The sequence below is a fragment of the Dipodomys spectabilis genome, unplaced genomic scaffold (assembly GCF_019054845.1).
Source record: "Dipodomys spectabilis isolate Male_0828 unplaced genomic scaffold, ASM1905484v1 ptg000102l, whole genome shotgun sequence".
Classification (NCBI taxonomy): Eukaryota; Metazoa; Chordata; class Mammalia; order Rodentia; family Heteromyidae; genus Dipodomys; species Dipodomys spectabilis.
Genome location: NW_024870779.1, coordinates 4,624,670 through 4,641,501, shown reverse-complemented (window position 1 = coordinate 4,641,501; position 16,832 = coordinate 4,624,670). Strand labels below are relative to the sequence as shown.

General features: G+C 46.9%; 1 protein-coding gene across 1 annotated transcript; it reads right to left on the bottom strand.

Moving 5' to 3' along the window:
- Positions 1-11,299: 11,299 nt before the first annotated feature.
- Eef1a1 (eukaryotic translation elongation factor 1 alpha 1) lies at positions 11,300-14,690 on the bottom strand. Its single transcript, XM_042687120.1, has 8 exons — positions 14,592-14,690; positions 13,445-13,622; positions 13,085-13,264; positions 12,700-12,996; positions 12,468-12,618; positions 12,124-12,380; positions 11,811-12,045; positions 11,300-11,711 (listed from the first exon to the last, which is right to left on the bottom strand). The coding sequence occupies exons 2-8, from the start codon at positions 13,586-13,588 to the stop codon at positions 11,587-11,589; spliced, it is 1,389 nt and encodes a 462-aa protein (XP_042543054.1). The 5' UTR covers positions 13,589-13,622; positions 14,592-14,690; the 3' UTR covers positions 11,300-11,586.
- Positions 14,691-16,832: the final 2,142 nt, after the last annotated feature.

Here is a 16,832-nt window from a genome sequence, read left to right as displayed (position 1 = left end):
TGGGCCTGGGGGCTGTCCCTGAGCTCTTCAGCTCGAGCAAGAGCTCTACCACTTGAGCCATAGCTCCACTTTTCATCTTTCTGCTTGTTAATTGGAGGTTAAGTCTCATGGATGTTCCTGCTGGGCTAGCTTCAAACTGATCCCCAGATCGCAGCCTCTAATAGGATTACAGGTGTGAGCCACTGGTGCCTAGCCAATTCCATCCAATTCTAGTCTTTCCAGAAATTAGGTCTGTAGCAAGTAAACACTATTTGTGGCCGGGCATCAGTGGCTCACACCTGTAATCTTAGCTACTCAGGAGGCTGAGATCTGAGGATCAAGGTTTAAAGCCAACCCAGACAGGAAAGGCTGTGAGACTCCTATCTCCAATTAACCACCAGACGACCAGAAGTGGGGCTATGGCTCAAATGGTAGGGCTCTCGCCTGAGCTGAAAAACCTCAGGGACAGGGCCCAAGCCCAGAGTTCAAGCCCCATGACTGACAAAAAATAACAGTATTTGTAATCCTGGATCATTTAGCAGATCCTTGATTTAGTAATTTTGAAAGGTAATGACTTGGGCTAGGGATATGGCTTAGTGATAGAGTGCTTGCCTAGCATGCGTGAAGCCCTGGGTTCAATTCCTCAGTACCACATAAACAGAAAAAGCCAGAAGTAGCACTGTGGCTCAAGTGATAGAGTGTTGGCCTTGAGCTGAAGAGCTGAGGGACAGCGCCCAAGCCCAGAATTTAAGCCCCACGACCGACAAAAAAAAAAGCCCTGGGTTCAATTCCTCAAAACCACATAAATAGAAAAGGTTGGAAGTGTGCTGTGGCTCAAGTGGTAGAGTGCTGGCCTTGAGCAAAAGAAACTCAAGGACAGTCCTTAGGCCCTGAGATCAAGCCCCAGAACTGGCACCAAAAAAAAAAAAGTAGTGACTTGTCTTTTAATTATTGTAGCTACTTCTGGATAAAATTCTTATTACAGAGATAATATTAACTATAAGAATATATATTTTTAAACTGTAGAGTGAAAATTGACTACGATTTGTGTACATATTCAAGAAATTCTCATCAGTAATTATCTTCAAACATTAATAAAAGTCTTACAGAAAGATCAGAAGTCACCATTGTTGCTGTCACTCTAAATGCAGTCTGAAAATGTGCAGACATAGAGAAGGGGAAAGGAGAATGCTAAGGGAGGGTGAGCTTGCTTAGAATATATTGCAAATACATGTGGAAATATAACAGATCCCCTCTGTATAATGTAAACTCATATAGGTGATAGGTTCAGAGAAGTGATAACCATGTGGAGAAAGGATATTGAATACTGCCTATTTAACTCAAGTAAATACTATTTTTTGTTGTAAGACCAGGACTCAAACTTAGTACCTGATGCTCAGTGGCTAGTGCTCTACCACGCTTCCAATCCCAATCATTACTATTTTTTACTTTCATTTTTCTGTTAAATATAGGAAAAGAAGCAGTGAATAGGAATGGGATATCAAGTGGAACATCAAAACTTGGCTGGGCACTGGTGGCTCACACTTGTAATCCTAGCTACTCTGGAGGCTCAGATCTGAGGATCCTGGTTTGAAGCCAAGCCCAGGCAGGAAAGTCTGTGAAATTCTTTATCTCCAATTAACCAGCAAAAGACCAGAAATGGAGCTGTGATTCAAGTGGTAGAGCACCAGTCTTGAGTAAAAAAAAACCAAGAATGTAAGGCCTTCAGTTCATCAAGTCCCACTACTGGCCAAAAAAAAAAGGCCTGAAATGTTTTGAGAGGCTTGCACAATTTCAGTTTGAGCCTAGAGACACTAGTCTTAGGAAAAACTGAAAGTGTGTCACATTTAATGGAAATCACTAAGTTCTGCCAGATACCGTGTAATGGAGCCAGGGCCTACCTTTAATCCCCACCACCAATAAAAAAGAAAAACCAGTAGTCAATGGCTCATGCTACTAGCTACTCAGGAGCTGTAATTTGAGGATCTTGGTTCAAAGCCAGCCTAGGCAGGAAAGTCCATGAGACTCATCTCCAATGAAGGAGCAAAAAGCAAGAAGTGGAAGTGAGTGGGTTGTGGTAGCTCATGCCTACAATCCTAGCTACTCAAGAGGCTGAGATCTGAGGACCACGGGTCAAAGCCAGCCAGGGCAGGAAAGGCTGTGAAGCTCTTATCTCCAATAAACCACTCAGAAAACCAGAAGTGGCACTGTGGCTCAAGTGCTAGCCTTGAGCTGAAGAGCTGAGGGACAGGGCCCAGGCCCAGAGTTCAAGCCCCACAACCGACAAAATAAAGTGGAAGTGTGCCTCAAGTGGTAGAGCACCAGCCTTGGGCAATAAAGCTAATACCCAGTCCCTGAGTTAAAACCCCAAGACTGGCACAAAAAAAAACAAAAAAAAAAATCTCCAAACCCACAGAGTTTTAAATGTTAACTTATACAAAATGTCATCATTTAAAACATATCAAAAGAGCTGACTTTCTGGCATGCAATTAGGAAAAAAAGAGCTCAAGTGATCTTGCTCAATCTAGTCACTTCAAAAGAAAGTCCCCTAAATTCCTGGCATTAGTCAGCTTCCACTTGAGTGAGCCACACTTGTGATTTCCTCTCACTACAGGCCTCACTGCTAAGCCTAGTGCTCACATTCAATTCAGCAGAAACAGCAATATTTAAAAAAGGAAACAGCAGTGCATGTGCAAAACCACTGAAGGAGGGAGGGAGTCGGGGCTGGTATGAGCTGGGCTGGGTTAAGCCATCCTGGCTTTCAATATGCTCTTCCTTCCTGCACAAGAGCTTGAGTTTTATTACTGAGTAGGTTATGGGTTGTTGTTTTTTATATTTCACTATCATTGAGCTTCATCATATATGGAAGTAACTATAGCTTTTTCTTTGATCTTTTTTTCTGTCGGTTGTGGGGCTTTAACTCTGGGCCTAGGCGCTGTCCCTCAGCTCTTCAGCTCAAGGCCAATGCTCTAACACTTGAGCCACTGTGCTACTTCCAGCTTCTTCTGTTTATGTGGTGCTGAGGAATCGAACCCAGGGCTTCAATGCATGCTAGTCAAGCACTCTACCACTAACCACACTCCCAGACCAACCATAGCTTTTTCTGTGTCAGAATTTTAATTCCTACCTAGCCAGAGCTGTGGCTCAACAGTAGAGAGCCTGTCTACCAAACATGAGATGCTGAATTCACATACCACTATAAAGCAGTACATTTTTTTAATTACGTTATTTGCACATGCAAAAAATAGAATAATTAAACTTGTTGAAATTGTTTTAAAGAGCCAGGCACCTGTGGCTTATGCCTGTAAGCCTCGCTACTCAGAAGGCTTGAGATCTGAAGATCACAGTTCGAGGCCAGCCCAGGCAGAAAAGTACCCATGAGACTCTTAACTCCAATTAACCACTCAAAAACTGGAAATGGCACTGTGGGTCAAAGTGGTTGAGTGCTAGCTTTAAACAAAAAAGCTTAGGAGGAAATAATGTGGCTTAGTAGTACAGTGATTGCCTAGCATGCATAAAGTCCTGGGTTCAATTCCTTAGTACCACAGAAACAGAAAAAGCTAGATGTGGCACTGTGGCTCAAATGGTAGAGTGCTAGCTAGCCTGGAGCAAAAGAAGCTCAGGGGGAATGAGAGGGAAAAAAGATTGTTGCTGGGCACCAGTAGCTCACACCTGTAATCCTAGCTACTCAGGAGGCTGAGATCTGAGGATCACGGTTCAATGCCAACTCAGGCAAGAAAGTCAGTGAGACTCTTATCTCCAATAAATACTCAGAAAAAGCTAGAAGTGGTGTGGCTCAGCCTCAAGCACAAAACCTCAGTGATAGTACCCAGGCACTGAGTTCAAGCCCCTAGACTGTCAAAAAAAAAAAAAAGAGGAGGGGGGGTGAGGTAAGGAGAGACATGGAATGAATTTGGAATACATTGTATGTATGTATGAAAATGTCACAAAAGCCCAACACTTGTGGCTCATGCCTGTAGTCCTTGCTACTCTGCAGGGTGAGATCTGAGGATGGTGGTTCGAAGCCAGCACAGGCAGGAAAGTCTGTGAGAATCTCCAATTAACCAGTAGAAAACTGAAAGTGGCACTGTGGCTCAAAGTGGTAGAGCATTAGCCTTGAGCAAAAGAAAATTCAGGGATAGTGCCCAGGCCCTGAGTTCCAGCCACACAACTGACCAAACAGAAAAAAATGTCACAAACCGCTAATACAATCTTCTAAAAAGGAAGTTACAGCCGAGCGCTGGTACACCTGTAATCCTAGTTACTCGGGAGGCTGAAATATCAGGCGTGCAGTTTGAAGCCAGTCTCATCTCCAGTAACTACCAAAAAGCCAGAAATGGGGCTGTGACTAGGGACAATGCCCAGGCTCTGAGTGCCAGGACTAGGGGGAAAAGAAGTTTCAACCCTTAGGGACTGTCCTGTTCCAATTATGTCAGAAATATCTGGGAAGCCACCAGTAGATCTGAGGGCTTGTGATCTAGCTGAGGAAAATTAACCTTTCCTCCTAGACTCCCTCTCTATACTACATTTATTTTCATTTTGGCTTATTTTTATATGGCTCTAGTATGGAATCTCATTCATGCTAAGCAAACCTTTCAATCTGATTATCTTAATGTATAAGCTTTTCCATGCAGGCAGTACAGGGGGTAGACATTCATGGTTTTTTGTTTTATTGGTCGCTTCTTCAGCTCAAGGCTAGTACTCTACCCCTTGAACCACAGCGCCACTTCTGGCTTTTTCTGCTTATGTGGTGGTGAGGAATCGAATCCAGGGCCTCATAAATGCCACCTACCCAGGCCCCCCCCCCCCCCCCCGTGGTTTTTGATTTAATGGATTATTACCAAAAGCCAGAGGAGGTAAAACTCAGGTTCATAGTAACATTAGACAAGACAGCCAAAAGGTGTAAGTGACCTAAGTGTCCTTCCACAGACAAATGATTAACACAAAGTGAGGCCAGGCCAAAGAAGGCATGTTTCCTCTCATACGTGGAAGTCATATCTATGTTGTAAACATACGTACAAACATACACCAAGCCACATGCATAGTTACACAAACATTAAACATGGTACATGCAGAGCATAATTCCACTGGCGCAGCAACTTTGAACATACAGTCTAACAAAATGAATACCAGGAAGTTAGCAGTTGAGGTGTTGGGGAGTGGTGATGTCAAAAAAAGGGGTCACTCATCCCTGTAATCCTAGCTACTCAGGAGGCTGAGATCTGGGGACGGTGGTTGGAAGCTCGCTCAGGCAGGAAAAAAATCCATGAGACTGACTCTTTATCTCCAATTAGACATTTGAAAACCTGAAGTGGAGCTGTGGCTCTAAGTGGTAGATCACTAACCTTGCATACAAAAGCTCAGGGACAACACCAGGCCCTGAGTTCAAGCCTCATGAGTGAAAAGAAAAAAAAGTTGGGGCCAGGTATGATGGTGCATACCTTTATCACAGCACTTGCAAGGCAGAGGCAGAATTGTTAAGTTCAAAGTCAGCCTAGGATACACACAAGACTTTGTCTCAAAAACCAACAACAAAGACAGACGTGGCTGGTCCCTCCCTGTCTCTCCATATGATGCTCTGTACCACCTCTTCCCAGCAAAATGGTAGTCATCCCTCAACTAATCTTGGACTTCCAAAACCATGAACCAAAATAAGCCTCCTTATTTGGTGTGTGTGTGTGTGTGTGTATGTGTGTGTATGCACCAATACCAGAGATTTTGAACTCAGCCGAAACATTGCTTAAACGTTTTTGCTCAGGGCTGGTACTTTACCACTGAGCCACAGCCTAGCTTTTTGGTGGTTAATTGGAGGTCAGAGTCTCATGAACTTTTCAGCCTCTGCTGGCTTTGAGCCATGATTCTCGGATCTCAACCTCCTGAATAGCTAGTAATGCAAGCATGAGCTAGCTACTGGTAACCCAGTATCTCTTTTATTTAAAACAAAAACACAAAAAAACACCAGCCAGGTGCCTGTGGCTCATGCCTGTAATCCTAACTATTCAGGAGGCTGAGATCTGAGGATCAAGGTTCAAAGCCAACTTGGGCAAGAAAGTCCATGAGACTCTTATCTCCAATAAACCACCAGAAAATGGAAGTGGTGCTGTGGCTCAAGTGGTAGAACACTCTCCTTGAGCTGAAGAGCTAGGAACATCACCCAGGCCCAGCGTTCAAGCCCCACAACCAACAAAACAAAAAACACAAAACACCCAGCCTCAGGAAGCTGAGATCTAAGGATTGTGATTCAAAGCCAGCCCAGGCAGGAAAGTCTGTGAGACTCTAATCTCCAATTAACCACCAGAAAGCCAGAGTGGAAGGCTGAGAATGAGGCTTAGTGGCATGCATGAAGCCCTGGGTTCAATTCTTCAGTACTACATAAACAGAAAAAGCTGGAAGTGGTGCTGTGGCTTAAATGGTTGAGTGCTAGCTAGCCTTGAGCAAAAAAGCTCAGGGACAGTGCCCAGGCCCTGAGTTCAAACCCCAGCACTGGCAAGGAAAAAAAAAAAAGCAAGCCTGAGTGGAGGTGTTCAAGTGGTAAATTGTTAGCCTTGAGCACAGAAATTCAGGCAGGCTCTGAGTTCAAGCCTGAGGACCAACACACACACACACACACACACACACACACACACACACACACTAAATGGCTTGGTAACTTTGGGAAAAGTTTGGCATACACTTGCCACACAGCCCACCAATCAGAAAAATGTGTAGTCACACAAGTAAAAACAAAAATATGGAACATACAATCCTATCATCTCAAACTAAAAGAAAAGTAAATGTCTCTCACTGGGAATGGAGACAGGCTAAATTGTAAGAGCACTTGCCCAGTATTTGAGAATGCGGTTTCAATCTCCAGCAGGGGGCGCAGTGGGAACAGAAATATAATTTTAACCAAACATGGTGGTGCATAGCTATAATCTGGGAAGCTGATGCAACAGAATGGAAAATTTGAGGCCAATCTCATTCTCATAGGAAGATTAGAGAGAGCGGTAGATGGTGTTAATCTAACTAAAATTATAATGTATTCACATCTGAATTACCACGACGAAAAGATTACTGCTGCCAGGCACCTGCAATGCCTGTAATCCTAACTTCAGGAGGTTGAGATCTGAGGATCAAAGTTCAAAGCCAGCCCAAGCAGGAAATGTCTCTGGTACTCATCTCCAATTAACAGTAAAAAAGAAAAAAAAGAAAAAAAAAAAAGCCAGAAGTGGAGCTGTGGCTCAAATGGTAGAATGCTAGCCTTGAGCAAACCCTGAGTTTAAGCCACAAGAAAAAAAAAAAAAAAAAAGACAAACAGAAACAAAGATACTGTTTACTATGTACGGACAAATCTCAAATGGATCTTGGTAAATGAGAAGATAACAGAATCAAACAGCTATATACCCTGGAGACTAATGGTTCACACCTATTATCCTGGCTACTTAAAGCTGTGAGATCTAAGGAGTGTAACTCAAAGCCAGCCAGGGAAGAAAATCCCTAAGACTCTTATTTCCAATTAACCACCAGAAAACTGGAAGTGGTGCTGACTCAAGTGGTAGAACTCTAGCCTTTTGTGAAAAAGCTCAGAGATCGCCCCTAGGCCCCGAGTTTAAGTCCCACAACACACACACACAGAGCTATGTCCTATGAGGCCACTTATGACACTCATGCAAAAATGAAACTTTAAAAACAGAAAATAAATGAGTAGTTACTGGTTAACAAAGGGCTAAAAGTGCAGGAGAGGGTTTGACTACATACAAATGAGTACAAGGCACTTTTCAAGCATGACATTTTTTTTCTAGCTCCTGATCTTCAGTCCTCAGCCTCCTGAGGTAGCTAGGATCACAAGCATGCACCATAGATGCCCAACATAGCTTTTTTTTTTTTTTTTTTTTGACATCACATGAGGGAGGGCTGGGAATGTGGCTTAGCAGTAGAGTGCTGGCCTGGCATGCATGAAGCCCTGAGTTCAATTCCTCAGTACAGCATAAACAGAAAAAGCTGGAAATGTTAAGTATTGCTGTGGTTCAAGTGGTAAGAAGTGCTGGCCTTGAGCAAAAGCTCAGGGACAGTGCCTGGGCCCCAGGATTGGCAAAAATTAAAAATTAAAAATCAGTCCCTCCCAGAAATTTCCAGAGTCAATCATTTAGCAGCTATGCAGCAGTTTGTAAATATTACTCTTAAAAGTTAGTATACAGGGCTGGGAAGGTGGCTAAGTAGTAGAGCGCTTGTCTTGCATGCATGAGGCCTGGGTTCGATTCCTCAGCACCACATAAGCAAAAAAATAAAAATAAATTAAGTATCCAGGGGCTGGGAAGGTGGCTCAGTGGTAGAGCGTTTGCCTTGCATGCATGAGGCCTGGGTTCGATTCCTCAGCACCACATAAGCAAAAAGAAAAAAGCTGGAAGTGGCGCTGTGGCTTAAATGGTAGAGTGCTAGCCTTGAGCTGAAGAGCTGAGGGACAGCGTCCAGGCCTGAACGGCCCCACGACCGGACCCCCCCCTAAAAAAAAAAAAAAAAAAAGCATCCAAAGCCAGCACCGGTGGCTCACCCATGCAATCCTAGCTACTCAGGAGGCTTAGATCTGAGGATCATGGTTCAAAGCCAGCCCGGGTAGAAAAGTCTGAGACTCTTATCTCCAATAAACCACTAGAAAACCGGAAGAGGCATTGTGGCTCAAGTGGTAGAGCTGAAGAGCTGAGGGACAGTGCCCAAGCTCAGAATTCAAGCCCCATGACAAAAAAAGTCAGTATCCAGAGGGCACTGTACTTATGGAGTTAGGCTTTTAATTTAGTCCTGGTTGTTTCCCAGAGGCCTGCAAGTAATGAATGGATTGTGAATATGCTGGTACTCAGGCTTAAACTGATTGCTGGGTACTGCTCAAGGCTGACACTTGAGCCACAGTGCCACTTCCGGCTTTTTTCTTTTTGCTTATGTGGTGCTGAGGAATCAAACCCAGTGCGCCTCGAGCATGCAAGGCAAGCACTCTACCACAGAGCCACCTTCCCACCCAGCCCCACCATCTTTTTCTTGAGGTGGGTTCTACCTTTCCAAGCTGGCCTCAAATTCCTGGGCTCAAATGATCTTGCCTGTGTCCTGAGGAGCTGGGACAAGCAAGCTAATCTTAATAAAACCCATAGCCTTGCTGGGCACTGGTGGCTACTGGTACCTACTACTATCCCAGTAACTCAGAAGATGATGTGAAGTCAGCCTGGACCAAAAAAAAAATCCTGTTTTCATCTCCAAAATAACCAGTACCAACTGGGGAAACATGAGGTCCTAAATTCTAAAAATAACAAGGTGCCAGATTAAGTGTTAATCAGGTTTACGGTGGGAAAGGTAGGCCCAAAAACTAAAGCTAAATTAAGTTGGTGAGGAGCAAATGCCAAGGGCTCATGCCGGCAATCCTAGCTACTCAGGATGAGATGTGAAGATTGGGGTTTGAAACCAGTCCAGACAGGAAAGGTGAGATTCTCATCTCCAATTAACCACCAAGAAAGCCAAGAAGCAGCTGCTGTGGCAAGTGGTAGAACGCTAATCTTAAGCAAAAAAGCTCAGAGAGCAACCAAATCAATCCTAACTCATAAAAGGACACACACCACATGTAAACACATAGGCTAAAGTAAAGGGGGAAGGACTAAGGAGTGGTTGAAAAACAATGCCAACTTTTTGCCCATCCTGGGACTTCAGGGCTGGGTGCTATCCCTGAATCATTTTGTGCTGAAAGTTTAGTAGTGCCCTACCACTTAAGCTACAGTGCCACTTCTGGCTTTTAGGTAGATTAGAGATTGATCTGACTTTCCTGCCTGGGCTGGCTTCAAACTGCAATCTTCACACCTCAGTCTCCTGAACAGCTATCATTACAGGTGTGAACCACTGGCGTCCAGCTAACAAGGCCAAGTTTCAATCAAGCCCTAGTAATTTAAAAAAGATGCCTTGTTTGAATCTGCCCAGACTACCTTTGCCATTCTTCTTCTGAAATCTTAATCCCTGCATATGAATTTCAGCCAGGCCACACCAGCACTTATTACACACAGGTAATCTGACAGCCCACCAGTATTTTTTAGCCATACTAACCAAGTATACAATCTCCTTTCCTTTAAGTCTATTTCTGATATTAAGTTACTGTAGATTTGTTACTTTATCTTGTGGTCTAGAATTAACCAACAGGTGGTGCTAAGACTAAGAAATTTTAAGGATTGGTTAGCTTTCCTTCCACGACTGTTGGAGGTACTTAAACCCAACAATTCCAATTTTCATTATCCACTCTGAAATACTGGGCAGGTTGTTCAGGCCACAAGGAAAATTCCAAGATCACCTTTTGCGCCTCATGAAACACAAAATTCTGATCTTGACTTACAGCCTTCACATAGCACCAAGACACTCTGGCTCACTTTGTCTAGATAATGATCCCAACCATAGCAAACCAAAACTGCTGTAACACTGAAGTCAACAGATTTGCTTCACAGATGTCCTATAACATCCAATTAAATTATCCTTTGTGCCAGTAATAACCTAGCCTAGGGCCTAGAACATGCACTTTCCACAATCCCATGGGGCACAATTACTGACAGCTGGGTACTAGTAGCTCAACACCTGTTAATTCTACTCATGAGGCTAAGGTCATAATCCCAAACCAACTAGGGTGCATTTCCAACCAACCTAGAAGCTGGAATAGCTGTGGCTCTTTCTAAGAGCACTGACTTTGGGGGGGTGGGGGGATGCTTACAAACAATCCTATGGCCGTGAAACTCATGCCAAGCAACTTGCTCACTTGAATTAGATCTAAGAACTACTTTATTTCCAACATGAAATCCCAATCCATTTCAAAATCCATAGACACCTGCTTGTAATTATAATTACCTTGTCTTTTCAACAGCACCAGCTACTCATACTTTGGTCTACTGGATTCTAGGAAGCTTTACCAAGTTTATCTCCTTCCAAACTAGCTCCTTGAATTCCCATCCCAAGCTTTCATTTTGCCTGAAATCTAGACATGGCTTAGTACTATTTAAACCCAAGATTACAGCTACTATGATGACAGCACAGAAAGCAAATTCTAATTACCTGGGACTAAAGTGAACTAGATGTAAAAACACTCAGTTTCTTCCAACTCAAATCCCTATTTTAGTCCCCCAGATAGCTTGAGTTACTATCAGGACTGTTATGATTTTACCTTCTAAAGTCTCTATTACCTTACAAAGGTCCTTACCAGTAACTTGCCAAGACACACAAGACTGGATATCCCCAATAGGTTTCAGATACCCATCCTAACCAACCAGATAATAGGCTGCAAAATTTTACATTCCTACAGAAATTTTTGACCAAAAGATGACACAGGTTTCTCATTAAACTTTGTTTTAATGGGTCTCAAAATTCTGTGACAGATTTTTGGTCATGTTGTTTCCATTAAAAAGTACTGATTTTTAAAAACTAATAACTTAAAACTGCCACACAAAAAAAATGGTCCACAAAACATTTTCCTTTCCTTCTGAAGGTTTTACGATGCATTGTTATCATTAACCAGTCTTTTACTATTAAACTTAAATGGCCAATTGAGATAAACAGTTCTGAGACCGTTCTTCCACCACTGGTTAAGACTGAAGTGGCAGGTGTTAGGGGTAATATTCATTTAGCCTTCTGAGCTTTCTGGGCAGACTTGGTGACCTTGCCAGCTCCGGCAGCCTTCTTGTCCACAGCTTTGATGACACCCACAGCAACTGTCTGCCTCATATCACGAACAGCAAAGCGACCTATCAAGAAACAAGGTTTCGTTATTGCCAGAATACACTTCCTATGAGAAAAAAGCCTCTTCCTACAGCAACTCATTTTTAAGTTTCAGTGAGCCTTACCCAGAGGAGGATAGTCAGAGAAGCTCTCCACACACATGGGCTTGCCAGGAACCATGTCAACAATGGCAGCATCACCAGACTTCAGGAATTTAGGGCCATCCTCCAGCTTCTTACCAGAACGGCGATCAATTTTCTCTTTCAGCTCAGCAAACTTGCAAGCAATGTGAGCAGTGTGACAATCCAGCACAGGGGCATAGCCAGCACTGATTTGGCCTGGATGGTTCAGGATGATCACCTTAAGGAAACAAAGTCATTTAGAGGAATTCCACTTTTTGGCTTTTTAGTTTTTAAATGTATTTAACTATCTTGTTACCTGAGCAGTGAAGCCAGCTGCCTCCATGGGGGGATCATTCTTGCTGTCACCAGCAACGTTGCCACGACGAACATCTTTGACTGACACGTTCTTGACGTTGAATCCCACATTGTCCCCAGGAAGAGCTTCACTCAAAGCTTCATGATGCATTTCAACAGACTTTACTTCAGTTGTGACATTGACAGGAGCAAAGGTGACCACCATGCCAGGTTTGAGAACACCAGTCTCCACTCGGCCCACAGGGACGGTTCCAATACCTATTGTATTCAGAAAATTATATGATGGAAGGGCAGAGGGGCCTTGGCTGCCAAGGTAGTCTTGAAATTTTCAAATACCCAACTTACCACCAATTTTGTACACATCCTGAAGGGGCAGGCGCAAAGGCTTGTCAGTGGGACGAGTTGGTGGCAGGATGCAATCCAAAGCCTCGAGCAAGGTGGTACCACTGGCACTGCCGTCTTTACGGGTGACTTTCCATCCCTTGAACCAAGGCATCTGAAACACAAGATTGCCAATTTAATGTCATCAATTCTTGCCACTTCCAGATTTCTTTTTAATGTCTTGAAAGCCACTTACATTGGCACTTGGCTCCAACATGTTGTCACCATTCCAGCCAGAAATTGGCACAAATGCTACTGTGTCAGGGTTGTAGCCAATTTTCTTAATGTAGGTGCTGACTTCTTTGACGATTTCCTCGTATCTCTTCTGGCTGTAGGGTGGCTCAGTGGAATCCATTTTGTTAACACCAACAATGAGTTGTTTCACACCCAGTGTGTAAGCCAGAAGGGCATGCTCACGGGTCTGCCCATTCTTGGAGATACCAGCTTCAAATTCACCAACACCAGCAGCAACAATAAGGACAGCACAGTCAGCCTTTGAGAAAAAAAGAACTTGCCATGTTAATGGAGAATGAAAAACCCTGACTTCATATTACTGGACTATTTTTAGACATTTCACAAACCTGGGATGTGCCTGTAATCATATTCTTGATGAAGTCTCTGTGTCCTGGGGCATCGATGATGGTCACGTAATACTTGCTGGTCTCAAATTTCCACAGGGAGATGTCAATGGTGATACCACGTTCACGCTCAGCCTTGAGTTTATCCAAGACCCAGGCATACTTGAAGGAGCCCTTTCCCATCTGTAATAGTTTAGAGTGACCATATTAAGATGTCATCCAGCCCTTAATTTCCCCCTACCCATCCATTAAGATTACTCCATGTTTAAGCTCAAGTTTTCAGTCACAATTACCTTTACGCCCCCAAGCCTAGCCATTGGCTTAAAAAAAAATCTACTTTAGCCCGTTTCCCCTTTGACTTGCCTCAGCAGCCTCCTTCTCGAACTTCTCAATGGTTCTCTTGTCGATGCCACCACATTTATAGATCAGATGTCCGGTAGTGGTGGACTTGCCCGAATCGACGTGTCCAATGACGACAATGTTGATATGGGTCTTCTCCTTTCCCATTTTGGCCTCGACTTAGTGGTGGTTTTCACGGCACCTTATCCAAAAAAAGACCTTTACGTAAAAGCAGTGTCGAGTACCAGCCGCGATCGAAAACCCAAAAGGGCAAATTCCAAGAACTACATCCGGTGCCAAGCTGGCCTCCAGTCTCCACCCACCGCGGGTGAGTGAACCTCCGCCGCACAATATCCCCTCCCCCCCAGCTGAGAGAGCAGCCACGCTCTGCAGGCGCTGCGGGAGGAATCGGGGCGGCTGGACGGCGCCAGGCCGCACGTCGGGGTCACAGGAAGCAGCGGCCAAGGCGGGGACGGCCTTTCCCTTTGTGTGGTGACTCACCCGCCCGCTCTTCCCGGGCCGCCGCGTCCTCCATTTTGAGCTCCCTGCCACCGGGGCCGGCAGCGGCCATCTTTCCGCGCACGCAACTGGTGCCGGTCGGGGCTGGTGGCCCGCGGCGGGAGGACCCCGCGGCGAGGCCGCACCCCTACGCCGCCCGCCGTAACCCGCCGCCCCACGCCCGCGGCGGCCCGCCCGCCCCAGCCCGGCCCGGCCCAGAGCCCCAGGCACCGCCTCGCCGGACATGTGCGCTGCCCGCTCGGACCCCGCCGCCCGCCGCCCCCCGACGGCCGCGCGGCCCGACGCCCTGCCCGGCCCCGACGCGGCGCCCTGGCGGGCGAATGGCATCGCCGATGGGAGCCTGCCGACGAAGGCGGCCCGAAACCCCTTAAATCACACCGCAGCGGGGCAGCCGGGAGAGTGCGAAGGCCCCGCACGCGGCGGCCCGGCGCCGGGCCTGGCCTCGACTCGAGCACGAGGCGCAGCCGTCTCCAAAAAGCACCAGGCCTCGCCAGCCCCTCCCCGTCCCCCCAACCCGGCAACACGCAATTCGGGGCCGAAAACCTGGCACAGGCGGCCCCGAGCCACCGCGGGAGAGGCAGGCGTGCGAGGGCCTCCGCCGGCCCCGGGCGGGCGGGCAGCCAGGCCCGCGGAAGCCACACCCGAAACCCACCTGCGTTCTGACGGCAAACCCGTTGCGAAAAAGAACGTCCAGGGCGACTACGGCACTTATATACCGTGCTCCCCCACCCGCGGGAAGTGGGCGGAGCCAGCACACGACACCGCTTTCCCAGTTTGCCCCGCGCCGCCTCCACTCGGCAGCGGTTCAATTGCCGTCCCCTCCCCCCTCTACCCCCCCCCCCCTCTCTGTTCCTGAGCTCGGGGACTGTGGGCCAAGTGGGCTCAGCCCATTGACCCGCACCCGGCTCCTTGCGCATGCTCCTCTCGACCCGGATGATGACGAGGGCGAGGGGCGGGGCCACAGCAAAACCCTCTTTCCGAAATTAGTGAGAGCTTAGCGACGGTCCCTGGGATTCCCAGAGGCTAAGGCGAGTCCTTTTGTATGAATTACTCCGGGACGCTGCCTGGGTGGGGCCGGGAGGAGCGGGAGGCCTACGGGGGCGCCCTGCCACCAGTCCTGGCTTGGTCGCCGAGGTTGAGCCTGGGGGTGCCCCTTCACCCCGCAGCCCACCTGCTGTCCTTCCAGCCATCTGGCTCGTCCAGGGGTAAAAATCAACAAAAAGAAACCAGAGGCGCTTGGCTGTGGGCAGCCGGGCCGGGGGCTGGCTGCTCCCCACCCCACACCCGGGCCTTTCGGGTCCCGGGCGCTGTGCCCGGCCCCAGAACCCCGATCCGGGTGGGGCGGGGTTCTGCGTGCCCAGGAATCCCAGGAGGGCTCGGCGCCCGGCCGGCCTCGTGGTTCCTTCCATTCAAAGCCAGCTTTTATTGAAAGCGCAGGACGCCCTGGGCCCGCTGGACCCACTCAGGTCCGAGCTGCAGATCAGGAAGAACTTCAGTCCTACACGCTTAGCTTTCGCTCCTATTCTGCGCCTGGTAACCCTCAAAAAAGAAAAAAGATGTGGAGTGTGTGTCCACTCTTGTACTTTTTTTTTAAGAACAGCCATTTGATGGCGAGCACGAGGAACCTGGAATCTTTCAAAATCCAGCCTTTCCACGTGATCTCAGTTAGAGACTAAGATCTACAGCCTCAGCAAGTTTATCCGCCCAGATCCAATCCCTGCTCCGGGAAGTCACTGGCTGCTTCTCCAAAGTGGACGATCCTGTTTATGGGGATAAGTTTGCAAGGAGATGAGGCTTACTTAACCTTTTGAGAGAAGTTGTTTGAGATGGGGTCTTGTTAGGAAGCCCAGGCCGATCTATATAACTCCTGGGTTCAGGTGATCCACTTCAGGGTCCCAAATAAATATGACTGCAAGTGGGTCTTTTCAGAATAGAAATGTTCTCTAAGGAAAGGAAACCTTTTTCATTTTTGTACTGGTACTGGGGTTTGAACTCAGGGCCTGAATGTGAATCCCTTAACACTTTAGCTCAAGAGTGGGGCTCTGAGACACACTTTTACTTGTGCCTTTTTGTTTTGTTTTTTTCCATTGTGGTTGTTTGGGGGGGGGGAAGGTTGGTTTTGGGGGTGTTTTTGTTTTGCCAGTCCTAGAGGGCTTCAACTCTGGACCTGGACACTGTCCTTTTTGTGCTCAAGGTGAGCAACAGCACCACTTCCAGTTTTTTCTGTTTATGTGGTACTGAGGAATCGAACCCAGGACTTCATGCTTGTTAGGCAAGCACTCTACCACTAAACCACATTCCCAGCCCCTTTTGGATTGTTAATTGGATTTTTAAGAGTCTCCGGGAACTTTCCGGCCCAGGCTGATTTCTAAGGGCCATCATCTGGTCTCAAGCCTCCCCAGTGTAAGGTCTGAACGGGGACACCTCCCTCCCTCCTGGCTAAGTTTCTGCCCAGTATCAATTACCTGGGTAACTGGCACACCTGGAAGCAGTCACCCTCCCCTCCTGCTAGGTCACATCCTGGGCCACCTCGTGACCCCACGTGCCTCCCATCTGACCCTAGGAGGGTCCCAGACCCTGAGGTCTCATCCAGATCCAGTATGGCCACACCTTTCTCTCACCTGGCCACAGCTCTTCCTGTCCCTGGCCTAGATAAGTCCTGCCCCAGAGGTACCTTCCCCACCCCCCCTTTCCTTTTCAGCCATGGTTCTCCACCATGCTTGGCAGGGGCAGCAGATCAGTAAATAGCTTCTTTTCCTGTCTGAGTAGCGCGTGTGGTGGTCTCCTCATTAGCTACCTAATGCAACCTATCTATTTAATATACCTTACATTGAGCAGCTTGGATTTACTGGCAGAAACCACTGGTGCCCCATAGGAAAAAACTTTTTTTTTT